The 26,362-nt window shown below is 48.7% G+C and overlaps 1 protein-coding gene across 1 annotated transcript in view; it reads left to right on the forward strand.

Moving 5' to 3' along the window:
• The window catches only part of BDH1 (3-hydroxybutyrate dehydrogenase 1), a 90,932-nt gene that overhangs the window by 54,238 nt on the left and 10,332 nt on the right, over positions 1 to 26,362 (forward strand). Inside the window, exon 5 of the mRNA XM_029617177.1 lies at positions 22,896 to 23,037. Coding sequence (XP_029473037.1) covers positions 22,896 to 23,037 — 142 coding nt within the window. The remainder of the gene's footprint in view (positions 1 to 22,895; positions 23,038 to 26,362) is intronic.

Consider the following 26,362-nt stretch of genomic DNA (forward strand, 5'->3'; position numbering starts at 1 on the left):
CAGTAGCCTCTTAGAACAGCCCAGGAGCTGGAATGAAGTAGGCCCTCGAGGAGCGAGTACCTGGTCCCAGGGAAAGCTCTGAGAGAGAGATGGTAACTCACTGGTGTTGTAGGCAGTGGTGACTTCCTGGCAGAAGTTATTTTCGGTAGCAGGTCCGGAACGTGGGCCCTCGAGGAACGAGTACCGGTTCCAGACTGCGACCTGAAAAGCAAGAGAGAGAGCGAGGCCCCCGAGGAGCGGGTACCCCTGGTAAAGTCCAAGGAGGCAGAGTAGCAAGGTATGCAGAGAGCGAATCCCATCCGCAACGATACCTGGAGGAAATCCCCCTTGCTAACTTGATTTGCTAGCAAAATGAGAGACCTTAAATATCTGGTGATGAGGACGTCATCTCAGGGGGACGCCCCTGAGATTCGCGCCACAGCTGGTACTTGAGTCGGGGACGCGCTGCACGCGCGCCCTTAGGTCTCAGGAGAACATGGCGGAAGGCAGCATCTAGCCGGTCCGGGGACGCCAGAGGAGGTCGGCAAGATGACACCGCGGCAGCCAAACTTCCATCAACCAGAGAGGGAGTTGCCAAAGACGTAAGGGGGCGGAGTGGAGATGTCGGGCAGTGACCGTCGCAACACTCCCCCTCCCACATACAACCCCAACCTCTCCCGAACCCTATACACTTATCCTTACACCCCCTACTCTCTTTATATATACATTATATACATTCACACACACATACATACACATCAGTTAGGAGGGAGTGTTCTTCAACCCCTCTACTTAAACCTCATTACACATACACACCCCTACCCACACATGAGGAGGAGGAGAAGAAGAAGGGAGAAAGTGAAGAGTGCAAAGGGAAATGTACAGCTCCCACCCACACCCCAAACCATTCCCCTACAACTCCCCACACCATGTCACCCTTAGTCACTCCCCACACCTCCCACATACACCACACCAGCCAATCCCTAATCCTCCCAAACTCGGCCCTAGACACTCCCAATATACCATACTCCCAGCCACCCTCAGTCATTCCCCAACACACACATACACTGGTCACTCACACCAATTTTGTTACACTTACATACAGTATGCCCCCCCACCAGCCATATCCCCTCATACACACAGGGGAAAAAGAGTGGTGGAGGAAGCATGGGTGGGGGAAGAGTGCATGCGCACACATATACACTCCTCTCGACATGCTCACATCCCCAACTCACTCCTAATACCACTCACACTAGCCCCATGACAAACACGCACACAAATACAGGAGGAGGCGGAGTCTGTGGAGATTGCAAGGGGAAAGAGTCCATCTCCCCCCCCACACACACACACACACACACACACACACACAGCCTTCCTCTCACCTCCCCACAACACACAGACGCACAAGGGAGAAAGGAGGAAATGGGAAATGCAGTGGAGGAGAGAGAGAGAGAGAGTGCACACATACCTGCACCCCCATACTCACCCAGAGGAGGGAGTGCGGAAAACGGGGTTGGTTCCCCCCACCCACCCAGCATACACTCACTTCACCCACGTCCTGATAACCACTTACATATCCACCACACATACACATCACCCTCACAAAGGTGGAGAGGGTAGGAGTATTGGAAGAACATGGAGCGTGCAAGGGGGGAAAGTGCATGCACACACTCCTGCCTCCCTCAGCCCCCACCCCACACACACCCACACACACCAACCTAACCCAACAACTCATACCCACCCCTGCCTGCACTCCCACCTTCACACACCCTCTGCAAGCCTTTTGACCTATACACTTACCCAAACCTTTCCTAATGAAAGCTGCCCTTGCCCCCTCACTCACCCCTCCACCCCCCAGCAGAGAAGGTATAAGACACAGATAACGTACACATCCAGCGGATGGAGCCATAAAACCCGCTTTTTGATGTTGCCATGCAATTATCAGTTTCTCTTTTTTGGGGGTTCCCTTAACACCCACAAGCACTCAGTCAAGGGGAAAAAAAGAAGGGGCAGGGTCAGAAGTTCTGTTGTTCTCTCCCCCCCCCCTTCCTTCCATTGAAGTCACTTGCCCTGCTCAGCCGTTCCTTGCATTTTCCACTTAAGCACGACTATGGAGTCTAGAGTGGAGAACCCACTGGTGGGGTTGGCGGGCATGGCCCCTGCTATGTTTTATTTTTTCAACTGGTAAAATATACATGCATGCGTTTATGAAATAGATAGAGTTATGTGCTTTCTTTAAATAGCAGAATACTTTTAATTAATAAATAATACAATGTATCTGTCGTCCTCGCCCCAACATATGTCCTGAAACAAAAGCATATACGTTGGGGGGGGGGACGGGACCAGATACATTGTATTATTTATTTATTTAAAGTATTTTTCTCACAGGACAGCAGGATGTTAGTCCTCACGTATGGGTAACATCACAAGATGGAGCCCAATCACGGAACACTTTTGCAAAATTCTAGAACATTGACTGGCCCCTACTGGGCATTCCCAGCATGGCACCAACCCTGCAGCCAGCAGGTCCCCCTTCAGTCTTCTTTTTGCCACGCAGCAGTAGCCACGCAGTTAAGGAGCTCCACAGAGATTCCTGACAGGAATTTTCCTCACTGAATTACTACAACTTTTCTTACCCCACAGGGGTCCCTCCTTCAATTTTTTCAAGCCGCGGTACTCCGGTAAGTTTTCTACCCGTTTTCGGTCGATTCCCGTCGAGTTTGCCCTCGCGGCCCACTGGCCGTCGAGCGTACCGCAGCTCAAATTTTTCATGGCCATGGCGTCGGGGTTCCGTCGATGCCTGGACTGCAATCGCACCATGTCCATAACAGACCCTCATAAGGTCTGTGTAATGTGTCTTGGATGTGAGCACGATGTCCTGACCGGCACCAAATGTGCCCTACTGACACCAAAAGGTCGCAAGGCCAGAATGGAGAAGATGGAACTTCTCTTCCGTGCTCAAACCCAGACGCCATCTATTACATCGACGCCGTCAGAACCGGCACCATCAACTTCGCGCCAGTATCAACCACCGACCGGTGACCGTCTGGCATCGACGACTTCTCGACCTTCAGCCACCTCTACTCCCCCTCATGACCGAGGGGATCGTAGAGAGCAACATCGCCACCGACATCGGAAGTCTCGGACCATCGAGGGAGCAAAATCATCGACCTCACCATTGTCCGACCCGCCGAAGAAACCTCGTCCAGAAAAGGCACCGACCTTTTCGGCGACCGGGTCACCGAGGCAACCCTCACCCGAAAGAGGATTGTGCGCCGCGACGCCGCCTTTAATGGTGGTCCCTCCGGCTATGCCTCTGCCTCCTTCTTCTGTTCCGGAGCCGGGGCTGCTTGCTCCAGGTCTCTGAGAAGAACTGGACTGGCTGGTTCAGGAGGCCATCGACAAGGCGATGCATCAACTCCAAGTTCCTCTGGTACCAACACCAGTACCGATCGTGAAACCGACCACTGACCCAATTCCAGCAGCATTGGCACCGCTGCTCTCGAGGATGGAAGCGCTCATTGCCGCTTTTCCATCGATGGATCCCGGGTCACCGATGACTCCGGTGCCCTCTCCGCTTACCTTGTCATTGGGAGGAGAAACACCATTCCGCATCCCTCCATCGGGAGTCCTACTGATGCCTCAGCCATCGATGCCGATATGTCCGTCGGCACCACCGATCCATCCATCGATGCCGATGCGTCTGTCGGCGCCACCAATCCATTCATCGATGCCTGCACTGGTGCCTTCGATGCCTTCATCGGTGCCTCCAATTATTCCTTCGATTCCTTTGGAGCCTACACCAGGACCTTCAGGGATTCCATCATCCTGTCCCCCTCGGGCTCCTAGAGGGGCAGTTGCTGATCCCTACAATACCTGGACTGATGATTCTTCACCAGACACCGATGACCTGCCTTCACCACCTTCTCCTACTGAAAGCAGAAAGCGTTCTCCTCCAGAGGACCTTTCCTTTATAAATTTTGTGAAGGAGATGTCTGAATTAGTTCCCTTCCAATTACAGACCAAACAAGATGACAGGCATCAAATAATGGAGCTGTTGCAATTCCTGGATGCTCCCAAGGAAATAACCTCCATCCCTATTCACCAAGTTCTTCTGGATCTCCTCAAAAAGAACTGGGAACACCCTGGCTCTGTTGCTCCTGTCAAAAGGAAGGCTGACACCACTTATTTGGTACAGTCAGCCCCAGGTTTTCAAAAACCTCAATTGGATCACCAATCTGTGGTTGTAGAATCTGCCCAAAAGAGGGCAAAGAGATCAAAACCCCACACTTCCTTTCCCCCAGGCAAGGAACAAAACTTTCTAGATGCCATTGGTCACCGGGTCTTCCAGGGCTCAATGCTCATCTCCTGAATTGCCTCTTATCAGCTCTATATGACCCAATACAACAGGGTCTTATTTAAGCAGATACAAGACTTGACAGACTCCCTGCCTCAGCAATTTCAAGATCAGCTCCAAACTCTAGTAAACAAGGGTTTTGAGGCAGGCAAGCATGAGATAAGATCATCTTACGATATCTTTGACACTGCTACCAGGGTATCTGCAGCTGCTATCTCGGCAAGAAGATGGGCCTGGCTCAAGTCTTCAGACCTTCGCCCTGAAGTGCAAGACAGATTATCCGACCTGCCCTGTGTAGGAGACAATCTGTTCGGCGACCAGATCCAACGAACGGTGGCGGAACTCAAGGACCATCATGAGACCCTGAGACAGCTCTCTCTGATGCCTTCTAAGTACTCCTCGAAACAGCCTTTCCGAAAAGACACTAATAAGTCCTCCTTCCGTCCGATGAAATCCTACCCGCCACTGGCTACTGTGGGCTCAGGTAGGATAAGACCTGTGACCCACAGACACCCGTTATTGACAGCTGTGCAGCCCACAACTCTACCCCCCCCCCCCCCCCATCTCACACAGGGCATTAAGGAACTCGAAAAACAGTATTACAGTGGGCTCTGATAGAATTAGACCTGTGATCCGGAGGCACACACTGTATCAAGTGCAACAAGTACAAAATGCCTTCTCTGTATTAAATTCTGAAGAAGTTCTTGAGAAAAAGATTGAAGTGTTATCTGAAAAGAGAGAAGAAACCCAATGCATACAGAAATTCCAGATCAGAAACCAAAGAAAAAATCTCACTGTGATGGATGACTATCATCAGAGGCACTAATCTTTTCCCTTGCACAAATGCAAAGGGAATAGTGGATAACAAAACTCAACTAAAGAGGTCACAAAAGGAGTCCAGGAACAGCAGTAACCTGAACGAAGAAAGCTGGAAAGCTATGAGCACAAATGCTCATAGTTTGGGCAATAAAATCCCAGATCTGCATGCCCTAATGGTGGAGGCTGACTTGGACGTTGTTGCTGTCACAGAAACGTGGTTTACAGACTCTCATGCGATAACTCCATCTCATCGCAAATACCTGAGATTTCTGGTAGGCCCCAAGCACTATCCGTACTGAGTGCTTCCATTCGGCCTTGCGTCTGCACCACGAGTCTTCACAAAATGTCTCGAAGTAGTTGAAGCCTTCCTCAGGACTCAAGGTGTTCACGTCTACCCCTATCTAGACGATTGGTTGATCAGGGCTCCCACTCAGCAAACTGCTCTGTCGTCTCTACATCTTACCTTACACACTCTGATTTCCTAGGATTTCTCGTCAACTACGACAAATCCTACTTAGTCCCATCTCAAACCTTAACATTCATAGGGGCAGACTTGGACACCTTGCAGGCAAAAGCTTTTCTACCTAGACAACGAGCTCTCACTCTCGTCTCTCTCGCACACCAGCTGCAATCTCAGCGCTACACGACTGCACGCCGCTTTCTCATCCTACTGGGACACATGGTGTCCTCAGTTCAGGTCACCCCAATGGCCCACCTAGCCATGAGAGTCATGCAGTGGTCTCTAAGGTCACAATGGACTCAATGCATTCAGCCCCTGTCGACCATTGTCCATGTCACCAACTCACTCTGTCAGTCTCTCGCCTGGTGGAAAAATCAGATCAATCTCCTCCAAGGCTTGCCCTTCCAGGCTCCAGACCCTCAAATAACTCTCACCACCGATGCTTCCAACCTCGGCTGGGGAGCCCATGTGACCAATCTGCAGACACAAGGAACTTGGTCTCCAGAGGAAGCCAAACACCAAATCAATTTCCTGGAGCTTCGAGCAAAGAGATATGCTCTCAGAGTATTTCAGGATCACCTCTCCAACCAAGTCATCCTGATTCAGACGGACAACCAGATGGCCATGTGGTACATCAACAAACAGGGAGGCACGGGCTCCTACTTCCTGTATCAAGAAGCTGCACAGATATGGAAGGAGGCCCTCTCCCACTCGATGTACCTCAGCGCCACCTACTTGCCGAGAGTGGACAATGTGTTGGCAGACAAGCTAAGTCGCACCTTTCAACTGCACGAGTGGTTTCTCAACCCCTCAATAGCGGACTCGATCTTCCAACAGTGGGGTTACCCTCAAATAGACCTCTTTGCATCACCTCAAAACCACAAAGTAGAGAACTTCTGCTCTCTCACTCGCAGCCAACACTATCAGCCAAGAGATGTGATTTCCCTCTCATGGGCAACCAGTCTCCTATATGCATTCCCTCCACTTCCACTTCTCTTAAAGACTCTCGTGAAGTTACATCAGGACAAGGGAACCATTGTCCTGATAGCACCTCACTGGCCACGCCAAGTGTGATTTCCAATACTGCAGGATCTCTCCATTCGCAGGCGCATTCCCTTGGGAAAGGACCCGCTTCTGATTACGCAAAACGACGGGTGCCTGCACCACCCCAATCTTCAAGGCTTGTCCTTGATGGTATGGATGTTGAAAGGTTAATCCTTCAGTCACTTAACCTTTGTGTATCAGTTTCCCCGTGTCCTGATTGCTTCACGGAAGCCTTCCACGAGAAAATCCTACCTTTACAAATGGAACAGGTTTCAGTAATGGTGCTCTTCTCAATCCCTTGACCCATTTACCTGCCCAATCATGAAGTTTCTGGACTATCTCTGGCACTTGTCTGAGTCAGGTCTAAAAACTTCCTCCATCAGAATGCATGTTAGTGTGGTGGCCGCCTTCCATAAAGGTGTTGGGGATGTTCCCATATCAGTACAACCCCTTGTAACACGTTTTCTGAAGGGCTTACTTCACCTCAAGCCTCCACTGCGTCCTCCGGCCCCTTCTTGGGACCTCAACCTGGTTTTGGGTCAGCTCAAGAAACCACCATTCGAGCCTCTCCAATCCTGTGAACTTCGCTATCTCACATGGAAAGTGATTTTCCTTTTGGCAATCACTTCAGCTCGCAGAGTTAGTGAGTTACAGGCCCTAGTTACCTATCCGCCTTACACTAAACGTCTGCAGGACCAGGCAGTACTCTGCACTCACCCTAAGTTCTTGCCTAAGATAGTATCAGAGTTTCATCTCAATCAATCCATTATACTACCTACCTTTTTTCCCAGGCCCCATTCCAATCCTGGAGAGTAGGCTCTGCATACCGTTGACTGTAAACAGGCTCTAGCGTTCTACCTAGACCATACAGCTGCCCACAGGAAAAGCATTCAATTGTTTGTCTCTTTCCATTCCATTAAATTGGGGCAGCCTGTGGGTAAGCAGACTCTCTCCTCCTGGTTAGTGGACTGCATATCCTTTTGCTATCAGCAAGCAGGCATTCCACTTCAAGACCATGTTAAAGCACACTCTGTGAGGGCCATGGCGACTTCAGTAGCACACCTACGCTCGGTGCCGCTTCCTGACATTTGCAGGGCTGCCACCTGGAGTTCTCTCCAACCATACCTTTACAGCCCACTATTGCTTGGATAAGGCTGAAAGACAAGATTCCATCTTTGGCCAATCTGTCCTGCGTAACCTATTCACAACTTGACGTACCAACACCCTTCCGCCTGCCCGGTAGGGTTCAGGATGCCCTCTGCCAAATTTCACCCCAGTCCTAGTGCCTTGCACACCTGGGTACATTTGGTGCATACTCGGACATCCTCAGCTTGGTACTCACCTATATGTGAGGACTACCATCCTGCTTGTCCTGTGAGAAAGCAAATGTTGCTTACCTGTAACAGGTGTTCTCACAGGACAGCAGGATGTTAGTCCTCACGAAACCCGCCCACCGCCCCGCAGTGTTGGGTTCGTTACATTTCTTATTTTATTTTTCGGCACTTCCTGTAGCTTTTTAAACAAGACTGAAGGGGGACCCCTGCTGGCTGCAGGGTTGGTGCCATGCTGGGCATGCCCAGTAGGGGCCAGTCAAAGTTCTAGAAATTTTGACAAAAGTGTTCCGTGATTGGGCTCCATCCTGTGATGTCACCCATATGTGAGGACTAACATCCTGCTGTCCTGTGAGAACACCTGTTACAGGTAAGCAACATTTGCTATATTTCGCCAATATCAGAAAATGCTGTGCATATTTTATAATCTGCGCAGACTGATATGCACAGATTAAAAAATACTATAGTAGATCTCCGCACACCTATTTATGCATGCATACGGGGCCGCACGGAGTTGTTTGAAAGCTATCCTTTCTGGGTGTATTTCACCATTTTCCATTTTTAAAATATCTTTTTTTTTTTTTTTTAAATCTTCAATTATAAAACCAAAATAATTTTACCCACTTAGAAATGTACATGGGAAAAGGGTGGTCAATCTGTTTTTCCAGGTTCTATGCCTTTTTACGCCCAGCTGCTTCCATGATTTCTGATGCTACCTTTCTTGCCCCTTCGTTTTTTATCTGCTTAATTGGAATCTATGACCAGGGTTTCTGGACTCTGGTCCTCAAGGGCTGAAAGTAGGTTTGGCTTTCAGAGTAACCAAGCTTTTTGTGTCATTTTCCATCTGAAACAACACAAAACTACAACAAAAAGTTGTTTTTTAGTGAATAAAACAACAGAAGCAAAAAGAAAGAAAAAATAAATAGAAAACAAAATGAACAAAAATTTCTTCCATGTACACCCCGTAATACGCATTTGCCTTGTATGCAGATACATCTGATGAATATTCATTGTGAATATCCTGAAAACCCTGCTGGTTTGTAGCTAAAAAGCACTCAAAGCCTTGGGTGAGGGCAGTAATTAGAAAATCAAAAGGACTGGAAAGCATGGACTCCGGGAGTCATGTTAAGCAACAGTGCCAACAAACGATTTTAAAGCGCTGACTAAACAAATAGTGTCATTTAGATTCTCCCTTTGCCTTCTGATTGTTGCTTCATTTCAAAGCTCAGTGCATCATTACAAATCTACATTTATTTATTTATAGTTTTTTATATACCGCGGCACGTAATGCACATCACCTCGGTTTACAGCAAACAGTAATTCAGCCAAAGGCTTTACAATGAACATAAGTGGAAAAGCAAAGTGCTTATTTAACAGAAAAACTAGGAGTATACATAACAAATACATATGTGTAACAATATTAACTAAAGTCTGTCTTGAAGGGAGTTATTTCTAAGGAAAAGGAGGGTAAGGGAAAGGGGGAATCATAGTGGGGGGGAAGGGAGTCAGACCCACACTGCTGGTCTGACTCTCTTATCCCCCCCTCCCCCCATGTCAGAGAGGGAGGGGAGTCAGAGGGGAAAGGGAAAGGCAAGGTAGAATAGAGGAATCAGGAATAGGTTGAGCAGCGAAGTATGTAATTGCATGATTGCCATCCTTCAAAGAAAGGCTTTTCTAAACAGCCACGTTTTTAGGTCATGTTTAAATTTTCGGTGGCAGGGTTCTTGGCGCAGATCCGCGGGCATACTGTTCCACATTTTGGTTCCTGCTATGATGAGCGAATGTTCTTTAGTGGATGTAAGTTTAGTTAGCTTAGGAGAAGGGATCGGAAGTCTGGCCTGATGTTGGGATCTGATTGGATGGTTTGTTTTTTTGAAATACAGGTGCTCAGGAAACCATTGCATTTTTTGGTTATAGATGGCCTTATGAATCAGCGTAATCGGGCATTGCTACGCTGATCCTTATCCCCATCCAACAGTCACATGGAATAAGCGAGTAAGAGGATGTGGACATAATAAAAAGTATACATTAGTTGTATTCTAAAATAAAATGTAAAAAATGGTAAAACAATTTTTTAAAGGCAAAAACATATAAAAGAAAGAAGACCTAGAAATAAGACAAAAAGATAATTTGTTAGGGTGCAAGGAAGGTGCAGCTTGAAGTTTTAGAGAATCTTGGATAGCCTGGCAGGGCAACATGGATGCCAGGCCCTTCTCCTTGGAAGGCGTGTGCCTCTAGGACACACTTTTTGTGCGTATTTATGCAGCTCAGGTGCTATTGGCCTTCCCTGATACATTTATTTGTCCCTTCAGTAGCTTTGTTTTATGCTTTTTGTGCTCCCAGTAAATTTCTGGCCTGCTGTCTCCATACATTTTGCATACTCTGTTTTTGTAGGCCTAAAACTGCAATCTTGGAGCCTTGGACCTTACTGAAACTTTCCCCACAGACACACATCTCCAGTATAGAGGGAGATATGCAACCAAAAATACAGAGTCTGTGTTTAGCTCACACTAAGTTACGTTCAGGTATGATAAGTGTTTTTCCTGTCCCCAGAGGACTCATGATCTAATTTTTTGTATCTGAAGCAATGGAGGATGAAGTGATTTGCCCAAGGTCATAAGGAATGTCAGTGGGATTTGAACCCCAACTTCCCTGTTTCTCAGCCTGCTACTTTTCCACTCCAGAATATATCACTCTGGCAATGGGTAAACAGGGCCATTAATAATTAGTACAGTCCCAACCCTCTCCTAGAGGCACAACTAGCCAGTCATGTTTTCAGGATTCCCACAATGAATATGCATGAGATATTTGTATACACTGAACATAAGAACATAAGAAATTGCCATGCTGGATCAGACCAAGGGTCCATCAAGCCCAGCATCCTGTTTCCAACAGAGGCCAAACCAAGCCACAAGAACCTGGCAAGTACCAAAAAACAAAGTCTATTCCATGCTACTGATGCAATTAATAGCAGTGGCTATTCCCTAAGTAAATTTGATTAATAGCAATTAATGGACTTCTCCAAGAACTTGTCCAAACCTTTTTTGAACCCAGCTACACTAACTGCACTAATCACATCCTCTGGCAACAAATTCCAGAGCTTAATTGTGCGTTGAGTGAAAAAGAATTTTCTCCGATTAGTCTTAATCTGGAAGAATCAAGAGTTATTACACATTTGCAAGGATAACGAACAATGCAAGATGCTCCTAAAGAAAAAACAGAGTCTTTCATGGCTAAAAATTTCTTCCTTCATTCCTGCGTTGCTTTTGATATGTCCGAAAACATTCAGATCTTCTGACATCTAAACCAGCGCTTCTCAACCGGTGTGTCGTGACACATCAGTGTGTCGCCAAGCACCGGCAGGTGTGTTGTGTGTTCCTGGTCTCCCTGCTGCCGTTGCCGCCGGGCTAACAGCACGTTCAATGGGAAGAGCAGCGTTGTTAGGGTTTAAAATATATGTAAATCTATGACATGCATATTCATTACAGATATCCTGAAAACCAGACTGGTTACATTGGGGAACATTGGACTAGTAATATGTTTAGGGATCCAGGAAGGTAGTTGTACTGAAACGAAATCATCTAATGGAGTTTAGCCTTGATTCTGATAATAGACTCTTCCTTGCTCAATCTAAAGCTGTTAACTTAAGTTTTCCATTTTTAGATAAGAAAAAATCTCATGTTTTTGGAAGTCAGAATTATAATGATTACATTCCCTGTACGTACTCGGATCAGTCCAGACTCCTGGGTTTCGCCTCCCCTCTAGCAGATGGAGACAGAGCAGTTATCAAAACAAACTCCGCCTATAAATAGGCTGGTGCCACCTACAGTCCAGCAGTATTCCTCTGTCTCCAGCAGATGGTGGAGGAGCAAAACCTACAGTCTGGTCTGTGTGGTAGTTTATTTTGGGGTTTTTAGTCAGATGTAGGTGATCTATTGGTTCTTTTTCTTATTCAATTTGGCTTTAAAAAAAAAACAAACAATTTTTTTTGTAGTTAAATTACTTTAACGGGAGCAGTGCTGTCTTTAGCCTCCTAGGGGGTTGTGAGGTCCTGAGAGGGCCATCCCCCACTGGTCGTGAGGCAGCTGCATAAGAGGGTCGAGGACTCTAATTTCTTTTTTGGGCAGCTCTGGGTGCAACACTGGGGAGCCCGGTTCGCTCCACCCTTATAGAATCAACACCTTGGACCACTGCCGGGCAAGTTTCTAAAATTAAAAAAAAAAAAAAAAAGGTTTTCATTTACTTTTGGTTTGTCAGGGTCACGGCTGCTCTCTCTTTCCTCCTGGTCTCTGCGCTTTTTAGGAGTGGGGGTGAGTTATTTTTACATTTTTTTCTGTCAGTCAGATTTTGTTGTCTCTCTCAATGCCGCGGTCTTCAGCTTACCGCTTGTGCGGCTTGGCCCACGCGCGCTTTTCAAGGGATGACCTCTGCTCCGTGTGTTTGCCGGGGGGGGGGGGGGGGGGGGGGGAGGGTTCCTCCGGAGCCGTTATTGCTACCAAAGTTGTTAAAACTAAGTCGGCCCGCGTGCCTACAGTCTCAGATGCTGGTCAGATTAGGGGCTGCTCCGTTCCCGCTCTGAGCGGGAACAGAAGCAATTGTACAGTGTTTTAGGTCTGTCACTTGTGCTGCGATGGGGGAGGGGATTTTGCCTCCTCTCCTTTCTCCTCAGCAAAGGTTCCCAGCTGACTGGATTTTTTGCAACATGATTTGCCAGCCACGGAGGATAGCCCCGAGGGGGCTTCTGACTCCTCCTCTTCCTCATCGGAGTTTGTTTTACTACTTCATACGGCTTACAAGGCAAAAAAGTCAGGGAAGCAGCAGGCTGACTCAAAATCCATTTCTCTGGGGTCCAAGCCTATTTCCAAGAAATGCTCTAGTTCTCAGAGGGGAGCTGACCCCTCAGCACCTAAGCGTTTTCTTCGGACAGAGGTCCCTCAGACGGACACAGATACCTCTGATCAAGATACTGATCCTAGAGACCCAGACCCTCAATCCAAGCCCCCGCTGGGGGTAGATGAAGATGTTGATGGGCATCAGCAAGGCTCAGCAAGGGGCTCGCATGTGACGGAAGGTGACGACCCAAAGGTGGTCCATCTCTTTAGGAGGGAGGAGTTGGGACCTCTTATTCCTTCCATTCTCACTGAGCTGGGCATTGAGGGTCTACCCGGGAGCGATGGATCCGGTATTACTGGGTCTGAGGGGCCTTGCTACCTCCTTCCCTTTCCATTTCTCGGCTGCGGACTTGCAGTTCCGGGAGTGGGATACCCCGGACCTCGGACTGAAGGTGAGTAAAGCCATGGATAAGCTATATCCTCTGCCGGAGGATGCTTTAGAGCTGCTTCGAGTGCCCAAGGTGGATGCGGCGGTATCCGTGGTCACCAAGAAGACCACAATCCCAGTCACAGGGGCCACAGCGCTCAAAGACCTGCAAGACAGGAAGTTGGAGTTGCAGCTTAAAAAGATTTTTGAGGTATCCGCACTGGGAGTGCGGGCGGCCATGTGCAGTAATTTTGCCTTGAGAGCAGGCCTCCGCTGGGTTCATCAGTTGCAGGCCAACGTGGATTTCTCGGATGAGGAGGCCGCTCAAGCAGGCCGTCTAGAAGCTTCAATGGCCTACAGTGCTGATGCACTTCACGACCTATTGAAGACGTCGGCGAGATCCATGGTATCCGCAGTCTCAGCTCGGAGACTCCTGTGGTTAAGAAACTTGTCGGCGGACGTGTCCTCCAAGGCACAGCTAGGTTTTTTACCTTTTAAGGGTAAATTGCTTTTTGGAAAGGACGTAGAAGATTTGATTCAATCTCTGGGAGAGAATAAATTTCATCGCCTGCCGGAGGACAGGCCTAAGTCAAGAGGGACGTTCTCGTCCCGGGCCAGATTCAGAGGGAATCAGCACTTCAGACCAGCTAGAGCCCCCAGTTCTTCTTTTCATCAGACACCAACTAGGCAACAGTCCTGGTCCCAGCCCTTTCATGGCAGAAGATTCGGCAGAGCCGGGAATGCCCAATCTTCCTCCGGGGCCAAATCTACACAATGAAGGGACGCCGGTCCATTCCATGGTGCCGGAGATAGGAGGCAGACTGTCCCTGTTTTTCGAGGAATGGACCAAAGTAACGACGGACCAGTGGGTCCTTACTGTGATAAGAGAAGGCTACGCTTTGGATTTTGCTCGGCGTCCTCAGGATCGATTTCTAATTTCTCCCTACGGTTACAAAACCAAGCGAAGAGTGGTGCAGGACACTTTGTGGTGACTTCTGCAACTAGGGGCCATCGTCCTAGTGCCTCCGGAGGCAAAAAGGAAAGGCCGTTACTCCATTTACTTCGTAGTGCCAAAAAAAGAGGGTTCCTTTCAGCCCATTCTGGATCTGAAAAGAGTAAACAGATGTCTCCGGGTCCCCCGGTTTCGCATGGAGGTGCTCTGGTCAGTCATTGCCTCAGTGCGCAAGGAGAGTTTCTAACATCTTTAGACCTCGCAGAAGCGTATCTTCATATAGGCCAGACCACCAGAGGTTTCTTCGGTTTTCGGTACTGGATCAGCATTTTCAGTTTTGGGCTCTGCCCTTCGGTCTGGCCACAGTGCCCACGACATTCACCAAGGCGATTGTGGTGGTGGCAGCCCATCTACGCAGGGAGGGGTTGCTGGTGCATCCTTACTTGGACGATTGGCTGATGCGTGCGAAATCGAAAGCGCTTGCCCAGGAGGCAATTCAGAAAGTACTTCAGCTTCTCCAATTGCTGGGCTGGGTGGTCAATCTCACCAAGAGCCGACTGGAGCCCACTCAGTCATCAGAATATTTGGGTGCTCTATTCGACACTCATGAAAGCAGAATTTTTCTTACCACGGAACGCATCTCCAAGCTGCAAGTCCAAATAAGAGGTTTAATGCTCAAGCACCCGCCCAGGGTCAGAGATTATTTACAGATTCTCGGGTCGATGACTTCAACATTAGAACTGGTACCCTGGGCCTTTGTGCATATGAGGCCTTTACAATCCACCTTGCTTTCCTGATGGAACCCAGTCTCCGAGCTTTTTCATCTACCTTTGCTGCTTACGGAGGCAGCACGATCCAGTCTCGATTGGTGATTGGTGACAGACAATTTAATCCGTGGAGTTCCCCTGGAGGTGCCCAACTGGACAGTGGTCACCACGGATGCCAGTCTCTCTGGTTGGGGAGCGGTATGCCGAGGGAAATCGGTACAAGGACTTACGTCTCCCATCGAATCGCTCTGGTCGATCAATCGACTGGAAACCAGGGCAGTATGGTTGGCGTTGCAAGCATTCCATCCTCTCCTCCAGGGCAAGTCAGTCAGAATTCTCTCAGACAATGCATATTGGCATGCATCAATCGCCAAGGAGAAACCAGAAGTCAACCAGTGGCAATGGAAGCTCGTCAATTGATCAGCTGGGCAGAACAAAACTTGGTAAGCATAGCAGTGTCTCACATCGCTGGCGTGGACAGCATGCAGACAGACTTTCTAAGTCATCACCATCTCAATCCCGGGGAATGGGAATTGACGGACACGGCTTTTCAACTCATTTGTGACGCGTGGGGCATGCCCAGCATGGATCTCATGGCGACGTTTTGGAACGCCAAAGCTCTGCAGTTCTATGCTCGGCGGAGAGAGACGGGAGCAGAAGGGGTAGATGCCCTAGTGCTGCCTTGGCCCACAGAGGTTCTGCTGTATGTCTTCCAAGCTTTGGCCATTGATCGGCAAAGTGCTCAGGCGGATAGAGATCCATCCAACAGAGGTCATCCTGGTAGCGCCAGAATGGCCGAGACGTCCCTGGTTCGCGGACCTTCTCAATCTCGCCGTGGAGGGGCCGCTGCGGTTTCCAGTTCTCCCAGACCTGCTGCATCAAGGGCCTGTTTGTTTGTAAGAAGTCGATCGCTTCTGTCTAGCGGCATGGCTTTTGAAAGGCAGAGGTTAAGTCGCAAAGGCTATTCTCTGGCTGTATTAGCTACGCTTCTCCGATTGCGTAAGACTTCTACCAATCTCACATATGTTAGAGCAGTGGTTCTCAACCTTTTTTCGGCCAGGACACACCTGACAGATGGTTCTCACATGCATCACACACTGAACATGTGACCGTCACGGAGCAAAATGTAAACATACATTCTGCATCCTCAGGAACCCCCAAAAATGGGTGCAGAACAGAACTAGGGCATTACCCGTACAGCTCACCATACAAAAAGAGAGATTCTGGATCTGATGACATCTCAGTAAAAGGAAAACAAACTCTCTTTACTGACAAGCACAATACCCCTCCTTATGAAAAGACAGTAATTTACCACTACAAATATTTAACCAGGCCCTAAACACTAATACACCTCCTATTAGGAAAACTGAGCAAGCTAAGCTGCTATAGATACCCACTTAGAAATAATTGTAAAACTATACTAATAAATGTTACAAAACAGCTGATGAACAGAATACTATCCAACAATTAAAAACTCATAAAAATTATTAAAAATTGTACAAAAATCAATAAAATATTTCAAAACAGCAGACACATCACATAATACCCAATAATTAAAATGGCAGTCAATCAAGAAAAATAAACTTAAAAAGCTGCCTTTACTTACCCTCTCCAGCAACTCTCCTTCTCCTTTCCCTTGTAGGCCAATAGCACTCACCAGAAGCAGTGTGGCTGCTGAAGCTCTGTCCTCACAGTCCTCTTCCTTAGGGCCCACAACCAGTCACAACCAGTCTCTGTCTCACACATCCCAGTAACTTCCCTAACTAGTATCTCTTCCTCACACACACACCAATCACCTCCCTGACCAGTCTCTGTCTCTCTCACACACACACACCAGTCACCTCCCTGACCAGTCTCTGTCTCTCTCACGCACACACACACACACCCCAGTCACCTCCCTGACCAGTCTCTGTCTCTCTCACGCACACACACACACCCCAGTCACCTCCCTGACCAGTCTCTCTCAATCACACACATGCTCTGTCACTTATAACCACACACACATATAAGAACATAAGAACATGCCATACTGGGTCAGACCAAGGGTCCATCAAGCCCAGCATCCTGTTTCCAAAAATGGCCAATCCAGGCCATAAGAACCTGGCAAGTACACAGTGCCACTCATGCAGCCATTGTACCACACACACACAGGATTGCTCACACACACACACACACACACACACACACACTGCCACTCGGGCACCCAGGCACCCATTGTACCACACAAACACACACCCTGCCACTCATGCACCCATTGTACCATACACACACAAGCTCTCACTCATGCACCCAGGCACCCATTCTACCACACACAGACAAAGCTGCCACTCACCACCCAGGCACCCATTCTACCACACACACACACAAAGCTGCCACTCACCACCCAGGCACCCATTCTACCACACACACACAGAAAGCTGCCACTCACCAACCAGGCACCCATTGTACCACACACACACAAATCTGCCACTCATGCACCCAGGCATGCATTCTAACACACACACACACACACACACAAAGCTGCCACTCACGTACCCAGGCACCCATTCTACCACACACACACATATAAAGCTCCCACTCATGCACCCAGGCACCCATTCTACCACACACACACAAAGCTGCCACTCACGCACCCAGGCACCCATTCTACCACACACACACACACAAAGCTCCCACTTACGCACCCAGGCACCCATTCTACCACACACACACACAACCACACACACACAAAGCTCCCACTCACACATCCAGGCACCCATTCTACTACACACACACACAAATCTCCCACTCATGCACCCAGGCACCCATTCTAACACACACACACACACACACACACACACAAGCTCTCACTCATGCACTCAGGCACCCATTCTACCACACACACACAAGCTCACATGGAGACTCTTCTTATTGTTTGGCCCAATAAGCCTGGCCTCCGCTTCTCAGCCGCCTCTGGTCTGACCTCTGGCGGAGTGCAACATCTCTCCAGCTGCCTCTTGCGGTGCGCAGGGTCTCTCCGCTCTTCGGCTCTGCCGTCCTGGCCTCCGGCTGTGGTGCACAGGTCTCTCCACTCTTCAGCCGCCGGCGGCAGCGCGCAGCATCTCACCATTCTTCGGCCCCACCGGCACGCAGGTCTCTCTACTCTTCGGCCCTGCTGGCCTGCCCTCCAGCAGTAGCGTGCAGCATCTCTCCATTCTTCAGCCCCGCCCCTAGGGAGAAGGGAAGCACAAGCGGGGCAGTGGAACACTGGGAGCCGCAACACACCTGCTGGTGCTTGGCGACACACTGCTTGAGAACTGCTGTGTTAGAGTATGGAAAGTTTTTGAGACTTGGTGTCTGGACCGAGAGGTCATGCCTACCCGGGCCTCGGTGTTGGATATTCTGTGTTTTCTACAATCCAGTCTTTCTAAGGGTTTGTCATGTAGTACCCTCAGAGTGCAGGTGGTGGCGCTTGGTTGTTTACGTGGATCCGTCCAGGGCGTAGCGTTACATAGAAACATAGAAATGACGGCAGAAGAAGACCAAACGGCCCATCAAGTCTGCCCAGCAAGCTACGCACTTTATCCATTTTTTTTCCCTTTTTCTCTCTCCCACCTGTTACTATTGGCTTCCAGTACCCTCCAGCCCTAATTCCCCTCCTCCCAATTTAGAGAGCAGCTCTGTATCTGCATCCAAGTGACATCCAGCTCAATTAGGGGTAGCAACCGCTTCAACAAGCAGGCCACCCCCTTGCCCCATACTCTTACCCCACCCCTGTTTTTATTTTTTTGTTTTGTTTTATTTATTTTTTTTGGAAATAGCAGCCCTCCATCCTTCCGCTCCGTGAAGGTGGAACACCAACTACTGACCACTGGCATCCCGCTCCGTGAATGCCTCTGTGGCTACTGCCACTCCGTGCAGTGTTTGAATGCCGCTGTGGCTACTGCCGCTCCGTGCAGTGTTTGAATGCCTCCACTTTATTCACGCCCTCTAGACTTGATGGATCCACAGTGTTTATCCCACGCCCCTTTGAAGTCGTTCACAGTTTTAGACTTCACCACTTCCTCCGGAAGGGCATTCCAGGCATCCACCACCCTTTCCGTGAAGAAATACTTCCTGACATTGGTTCTTAGTCTTCCTCCCTGGAGCCTCAGCTCGTGACCTCTGGTTCTGCTGATTTTTTTCCGACGGAAAAGGTTTGTCGTCGTCATCCGTATGTGCGTTAGCGGCACATACGGATGTAGTTCGTTTTCTTAAGGGAGCAAAACACTTGCATCCTCCGCTTTGGCATCCCTATCGGTCGTGGAGTCTGAATTTAGTCCTCACTGCTCTTTGCTTGGCGCTTTTTGAGCCTTTAAAGAGATCGACTCTAAAAGATCTTACCTTGAAGGTGATTTTTCTGGTGGCCATTACATCGGCTCGAAGGGTGTTGGAACTCCAGGCGCTTTCATGTAGGGAACCCTTTTTGCGGATTTCGGATTCGGGTGTTTCTGTAAGGACGGTTCCGTCTTTCTTGCCAAAAGTGGTTTCCTCTTTTCATGTCAATCAATCGGTGAACCTGCCGGCCTTCACAGAGTTAGACCGTTCGGATCCTTTGGCTGGCGACTTGCGGACGTTCACAGAGCTTTGCTGTGTTACCTAGAGGTTACCAATGAGTTTCGCGTGACTGACCATCTCTTTGTGCTGTGGAACAATCCTAAACGAGGACAGCAGGCTTCCAAAACTACTATAGCTCGTTGGCTAAAAGAGGCTATTAGTTCGGCATATCTCCTTCGAGGTAGATTCCTTCCCACGGATCTGCGTGCCCACTCTTCTCGTTCGCAAGCAGCGTCTTGAGCAGAGTGTCAGATGGTATCATCGCAGGACATCTGCAGAGCAGCTAAGTGGAAATCCTTGCATACTTTTGCAAGACATTACAGACTGGATGTTCAGGCTCCAGTTTCAGGAGGATTTGGAGAGGGAGTGCTTCGAGCGGGCCTCTCCAGATCCCATCCCAAGTAAGGAAGCTCTGGTACATCCCAGGAGTCTGGACTGATCCGGGTACATACAGGGAAAGGAAAATTAGTTTTTTACCTGATACTTTTCATTCCTGTAGTACCATGGATTAGTCCAGAATCCCGCCCATCACAGACATGAGAGAAAGGGAGAGTCCGCTTTCTCATTGGCTGGACCTCTTTTATGGAACACCTTCCCCACTGAACTAAGAATTGAGCCATTATCACAAACATTTAAAAAAAATTAAAAACATGGCTCTTTGAGAAAGCATACCCAACATAATAAGAAGAATCATCATCCTCATCATCACCACTCTATTTAATATTTGCAAATAATACTTTATTTATTTCCCTCCTCATTAATTAATTCTCCCTCTACCATTTTATCTATCTACTGTTATGTGGCAGGGTGGTTAGTGTGCCCTTGGGCCTCAGCCCGACCCCAGACGGATTAAGGACTGCACCGAGGGTTGACAGCGTATTCCACTATGGCAGACGGTCTTACCCTCTGCCAGGCCTGCAAGCATCCAAGGCCAACAACAGGATGATGTTGGAATGTGAATGGTCCTCCGACCATTCCGAGCCCTTTCGGACCTGCCGCTTGGATCGGCATGGAGCAGCAGGCCTGGCCTGAGGTCGAGGGCAGACGGGCCTTGACATGAAGACATGACACCAAGATCGATGCTACGGCATCGCAGACAAAGACATGACACCAAGGCTGATGCGGACGGCATCAGAGACGAGGACTGGAACAAGACATGACACCAAGGTAGTTGAGGACATGACACCAAGGCTGATGCGAGGACATCACGCACCAATGGTCGATGCGACGGCATCCCGGACCAGGGTCGATGCGACGACATCAGGAACAAGACATAGACTTGACACCAAGACTGATGCAATGGCATCCAGGACGAGACGAGGAACTTGATAAGGTCCAAACGAGACGAGAAGTAGGGAGGAAGGACATTGGCACTGTCTCTCAGGGCGCCCTACTCAGCCCACCTTCACAGGCGGACCCAATGAGCTGGTTGCAGACCACCCTGTCCCACTGCGTGCCCTACACAGCCCGAGGAGGCTGGTCACGGACCACGCTGAGAACGGGACGGGCGCAGGGAAGAATCCAGCCAAGGCAGAACTTCGACGATGGAGCCATAAGTCGCCCGGAGCTCCACAAAGGCTGGCAGGACATGACGACTCAGGAGCACAGGACACCGGTCCACCTGCTGGCCACTCCAACCAGGGAAAGACGTCATCCGAGGGAGCCCGGCCAACAGGACCAGAAGGCTCTGGAGCGCTGAAGCAAACACCAAGAAGGGCAAGACACCAAGGAACCTGGGACATCAGGAAGAGGAGGATCAAGACGAGACACCAGGATACCTGGACGAGGACCTCAGGCACGAAGACTTGACTTGACTTGACATGACATGAAGACGAAACGAAGAGGAGCTCCACGAAGAAGACCTGACGGAGCTCTGGCAGGCAGGAGCCTCCAGAGTGAAGTAACTCCGATGCAAGGCGAAGACATACTGTGAAGTCAGCCCTTTTATAGGGCTAGGCAGGAAATCCAATCCATAGGTGAGGTCAGCCACACTTCCTGTGGCTGGCCCTTTAAATCCAGTAGAGAGGCGAGCGCTGGCGCCTAAGGGAGGAAGCAGGAGCAAGCTGTGCAGGACCGTGGACAGTGGCCTGCACCGACGTCAGACTCCAGAGATGCAGGGCTGGGCCTGGAGGCAGGCCCCGAAGACAGCAGCGGCTCCAGCCGCTGCAGGAGGCCCCTGGGGTGGCTCCAGCCGCCAATCGAGCCCGGGGATGTGGCCTGCAGCCCCGGGGGAAGAAGATGACGACGGCGGCGGCTCCGTGCCACGATGGACGACGGCAAAGTCCGCGGCTCCGGCCGCGGTGAAGAGGAGGCTTGGTGGGCAGCCTCCGGGCCGCAGGGAAAAGCAAGTCCGCGGCTCCAGCCGCGCAGGAGGCCCGATTCCAGCGGCACCAGCCGCATCGGGCAGCAACGGGGGGAAGGTGAGTGCCTGCTCGCGGGGATTAGCTCCGCGGGCAGGGTCCATGACATACTCTCTACTATTTATTACAATGTAACTTTTTCTTTTTTAATTTGTTATATGTAAACAGATGTGATGACTTTTGTTGAATGTCGGTATATAAAAAACAAACAAATAAATAAATAATCTTATTTCAGATTGGCAGAGTTCTGAATTTTGTCCTTAAGTGGTTTTCAAGGTTCAGGTCCCAGGAGGGTTCAGTGGACTGGTTTATTTCTTTTATTGTATATAGTTATAATGGTTTTGATAGCTCCATTCTGCTTGGATATTGAGTAATACTGCCGGACTGTAGGTGGCACCAGCCTATTTATAGGCGGAGTTTGTTTTGATAACTGCTCTGTCTCCATCTGCTAGAGGGGGGGGAGGGGGCAATACCCAGGAGTCTGGACTGACTGATCCATGGTACTACAGGAACGAAAATTATCAGGTAAGAAACTAATTTTCCTTTCTCAGTCCTGGGGGACAAGAGGGAAGGTTAAAGGGGAAAGAAGAGGGAGATCTAGCCATTGAGCATCAGCGACACCTACCAGTCAGATCAGATTCAGGTTGCATTCATAGCACATTCAGGAGGGAGTAACAGTCTGTGGTCCTGGCAAATAATTATCTCTACAGTGGGCTTTGATAGATAGGGATTGGGGGGGATAAAAATGGTGGACCCCTCCAAGGTAGCTACAAATAAAGCCTTATGGCACATTAGCCCTCCAGTAGGGAGAAGGGGGGAGCAATTCTGACTGAACAGGAAGAAACAGCCGAGCTAAGCAAATTTGGCCTCAAACTTTATTTTAAATAAGAGAAATTTTTGGACCCTAGTTTGTTGGACATAGAAAACTTCTAGACAGAGGTGAAGTGAAGTCTTGGATTCACATGTTACAATGACTCCAATTGTCTCTGCAGGACAAAGGTGATAGTGGCGTGAAGGAGCTGGACAACCTGAAGAGTGATCGTCTGAAGACAGTCCAGCTGAATGTCTGCAGTGAAGAGGAGGTGGCCCAGGCAGAGAAGTTCATCAGGGCAAATTTGAAGGATCCTGAAAAAGGTGAGCAACTTTTCCCTTTATTATGTCATTAAATAACATGGATGCCAGAAATGAAGTCAGTGCCATTCAGATGAGAGGACTCCAAGCTGGTCTGATAGTCATGGAGTAGTTTGTTTTTTGGGGTTTTTTTTTTTTTTTTTTACTTTCTTTTGTCCAAAGACTTATGTTCACATTTTGGCTGCATGGTATTGCTTCAGATTACTGGCAAGGCAACTAATTTCTGTAAAGAAACAAGTCCAGAAGAAATGAGAATCATACAACCCCGGTAGGAAATCATAGTGATGTTCATGGCCCACTGGGCCTCCCTAGACTTCAACTCAGAATGATGCTGGGGTTTGGTAGGGGAGGAGGAGGATGAGAATGAGGCACCTGAAACTCTGCAAAGCTCCTGTCTCCTCCTCCTGTGTAATTTCATCAGTGGTTGAAGTCGAGGGAGGCCCAGTGGGCCACAAGTGAAGCCTATTCCGCTCACGGCTGTAGACAACAGAGGCATGGTAAGTCATGAGCGAAGCCCATCTCGCTCATGGCCAAGGAGCATGAACACGAGAGAGGCCCGGGAGACTCACCTGCATGTGATGAGGACAGTGTGGCCTGAATGTTTGAATAGAATGCTGGGAGGCAGTGGGTATGTGTGTGTGTGTGTGTGTAGAATGACTATGCACAGGAGGGTTTGTGATGTGTAATTTGGAGCCTGAATGAGGGTGTGTGATAGAGGGATTTTGTGAGGGTGCATATTTGCGTGTGTGAGAGGGAGCCCATGTGAAGTACTGTGTGTATATGAGAGAGAGAGGAACCTATGTGCAGGGGTGTGTGAGTTTGCAAGAGAGAGAAGAAGCCTGTGTGAGCATGTCTGTGTGAGAGAGAGGTGGAGCTTGTGTGAGGGTATGTCGGTGTGTGCATAAGAGACAGGGAGCCTATGTGAGGGAGTGTGTATGTGCGAGAGAGAGAGGGAGCCTGTGTGAGGGTGTGCGTGTGTGCGAAAGAGAGAGAAGGAGCCTGTGTGAGAGAGAGGGAGCCTGTCTGAGGGGATATGTGTGGGAGAGAGACAGACTGAGCCTGTATGAAGGGCTTATGGGAGAGGGGTCAAACTCTGGGAGTGGAGGGCTTGGAGGTGGAGATTGGGGAAGGAATTGAGTCTGTAGGGGGAGGGGAGAGATGATAGAGAGTGGAGGACTTAGAGCCTGAGAGGGCAGAGTGAAAAGGGTCTGGCCAGGAGAGTAGGGAGATATGTTGGAAGAGACACTCTTACAGTGCACTTCTAGGGTGCTCAAAATATTTGACTGCATCTTTGGGTAATAACTTTTCTGTATTACTTTTTAATTACTCAAAGACAGTGATGTATATTGTGTTATTTTGACCAATATAAAATTTGCTGAATTTTGCAGATTTTTTAAATTTTGTGTGCAGAATTTGCCCAGGAGTATTTTGTGATCTCCTCTCTTCCTATGCCCAGATCCCTTACCCTCTTTCTCTCCAGACCAGGTGTATGTAAGAGAATATTATTTGTGGGTGGAGTTGGGGGCGGCATTGGAGGCAATTTGCATGGGCCCCTCAATCAAAAAAGGCATTCCACTGCCCCTGAGTTTTTCCCACAAATAAAATGCACACAACTGCTTGATGTTCCCAAAGACTTTTGCATTTTTTTTTGATTGATTTATATTCTGCTTTTCAGGCACTTCAAAGCAGATTACATGCAGATACTGTAGATATTTTTCTGTCCCCAGAGGGCTCGCCATCTAAGTTGTTTTTTTTTTTTGTACCTGAAGCAATGTTCTTTTACTCGGGGGGTCTCTTTGTTAGCAATTATTTACAGAAGAATAAACAGTCTGTTTACATTTGTGCAAATGAAGGTGACTGGAATTTTGCACCATAGTTCAAGCCTGTCCTCCTGTGCCTCTGGATTAGGACAGTTACACTACAGAGAGCAGTGGCCTCTCTACTAAAAGATTTCTCTCATTTTTTTGTGTCTATGGGAAGAATGCTTTCCTGGCCCATCTCTAGTTTTAACATATATCATTGCACAATCTCATCTGCCATTTCTGGGCAAAATATCTGTCAACAAATATTAGATTGCTGGCATGCTGTTGAGCTGATTAGTATATTTATTAATACATTCTCTATTTTCTGCAATGGCAGAAACACAGTGAAACATTATTAAATTTTGTATTCGCTAAGACATTATCCTGACTGGTAATATATTTTTCTCCTGGTGCCTATATAAACCTTGCACACAATTTTCTTTGTTGCCCATGTGAAATATCTGTCATCGGTTGAGTGGTTGTGGCATGCAAACTGTGCACTAGAGAGCAGTGTTCCTAAAACAGAGAAACCAGCTCTGAGGAAGCTTCACGGGTAGTGAAAGCTGGAAATTGATTCTCCTCCTCAGCTGCAGGTTGGAAGAGGGAACGGTAATGATCAGTTTTATAGCAGTGGTGCCTTCTCCTGCTTTGGACAAGCCTGAAGGCTCACTGCAAGTAAGGCGGCCTTTGGTGCAGAATTCAGGGAGTGCTGCTCTGGGGAGACCACTATCAGCCAGCATCGCCAACATGAAGAAGATGCTTGGCCCCTCACTGTGTCCCTGCTCGCCCAGTTCCATCACCACGTTGACACTCCCTCCCATTGATGTCATCACAGGCCAACCTGAAAAGGCATCCTGCAGCAGGAGTGGGTTGCCCCTTGGGGATCCCCTTAGGGAATAATTGGGAGGGATTAGGTTCTATTTTTAGGCTCTTTTTTTTCCTTGCTGATGGATTGTTTGATTAGGTTAGGAGTTTATTTTTCAGTTATATTAATCTCCCCTGAATTTTTTTGGGAAACTTTTTCAGAAAGACAGACTAGAATTTGCTGAGCTCATATTGCTTTAGAAAAAAAAGTAAAATCTCTTTAGTGGCAGTGCTGCATGCTGCTGTGTGCGAGACTGGGTTTCAGTCCCCGGGGCTGGCGATGTTGAGGCCACATTCACAGCTCCTCGGGAAGGGAGCCTCAGCCATTGCTGAATGGTGACACCTACTGACCGGACCCAGAATGCACATGTACCGGGTTCTGTGTGAGCGGGGATTATAAAAGAGGAGACTAGACCCTGGTAAGTTGTGAATGAAGGCTGTTGGTGCCATAGTTCAGCGGAAGTCGGTTCTGATTGAGCTGGATGCTCAAAAGAGCAGAGGGAACTGGCAGGCCAAAAAATTTAAAAAAAAAAAATCTTTGCTCCAGAGTCTATACATTTTGGGCTTGAAAAATGATTCTGTCTTGCATGGCAACGCAAGGTTTCCACAGTCTCTGATGACTTTGATTGCTTTCTTTAATTTGCTGAGAAGTGCAACTGACT

This window comes from Rhinatrema bivittatum, chromosome 9 (genome assembly GCF_901001135.1).
Source record: "Rhinatrema bivittatum chromosome 9, aRhiBiv1.1, whole genome shotgun sequence".
In the NCBI taxonomy this organism is placed as follows: Eukaryota; Metazoa; Chordata; class Amphibia; order Gymnophiona; family Rhinatrematidae; genus Rhinatrema; species Rhinatrema bivittatum.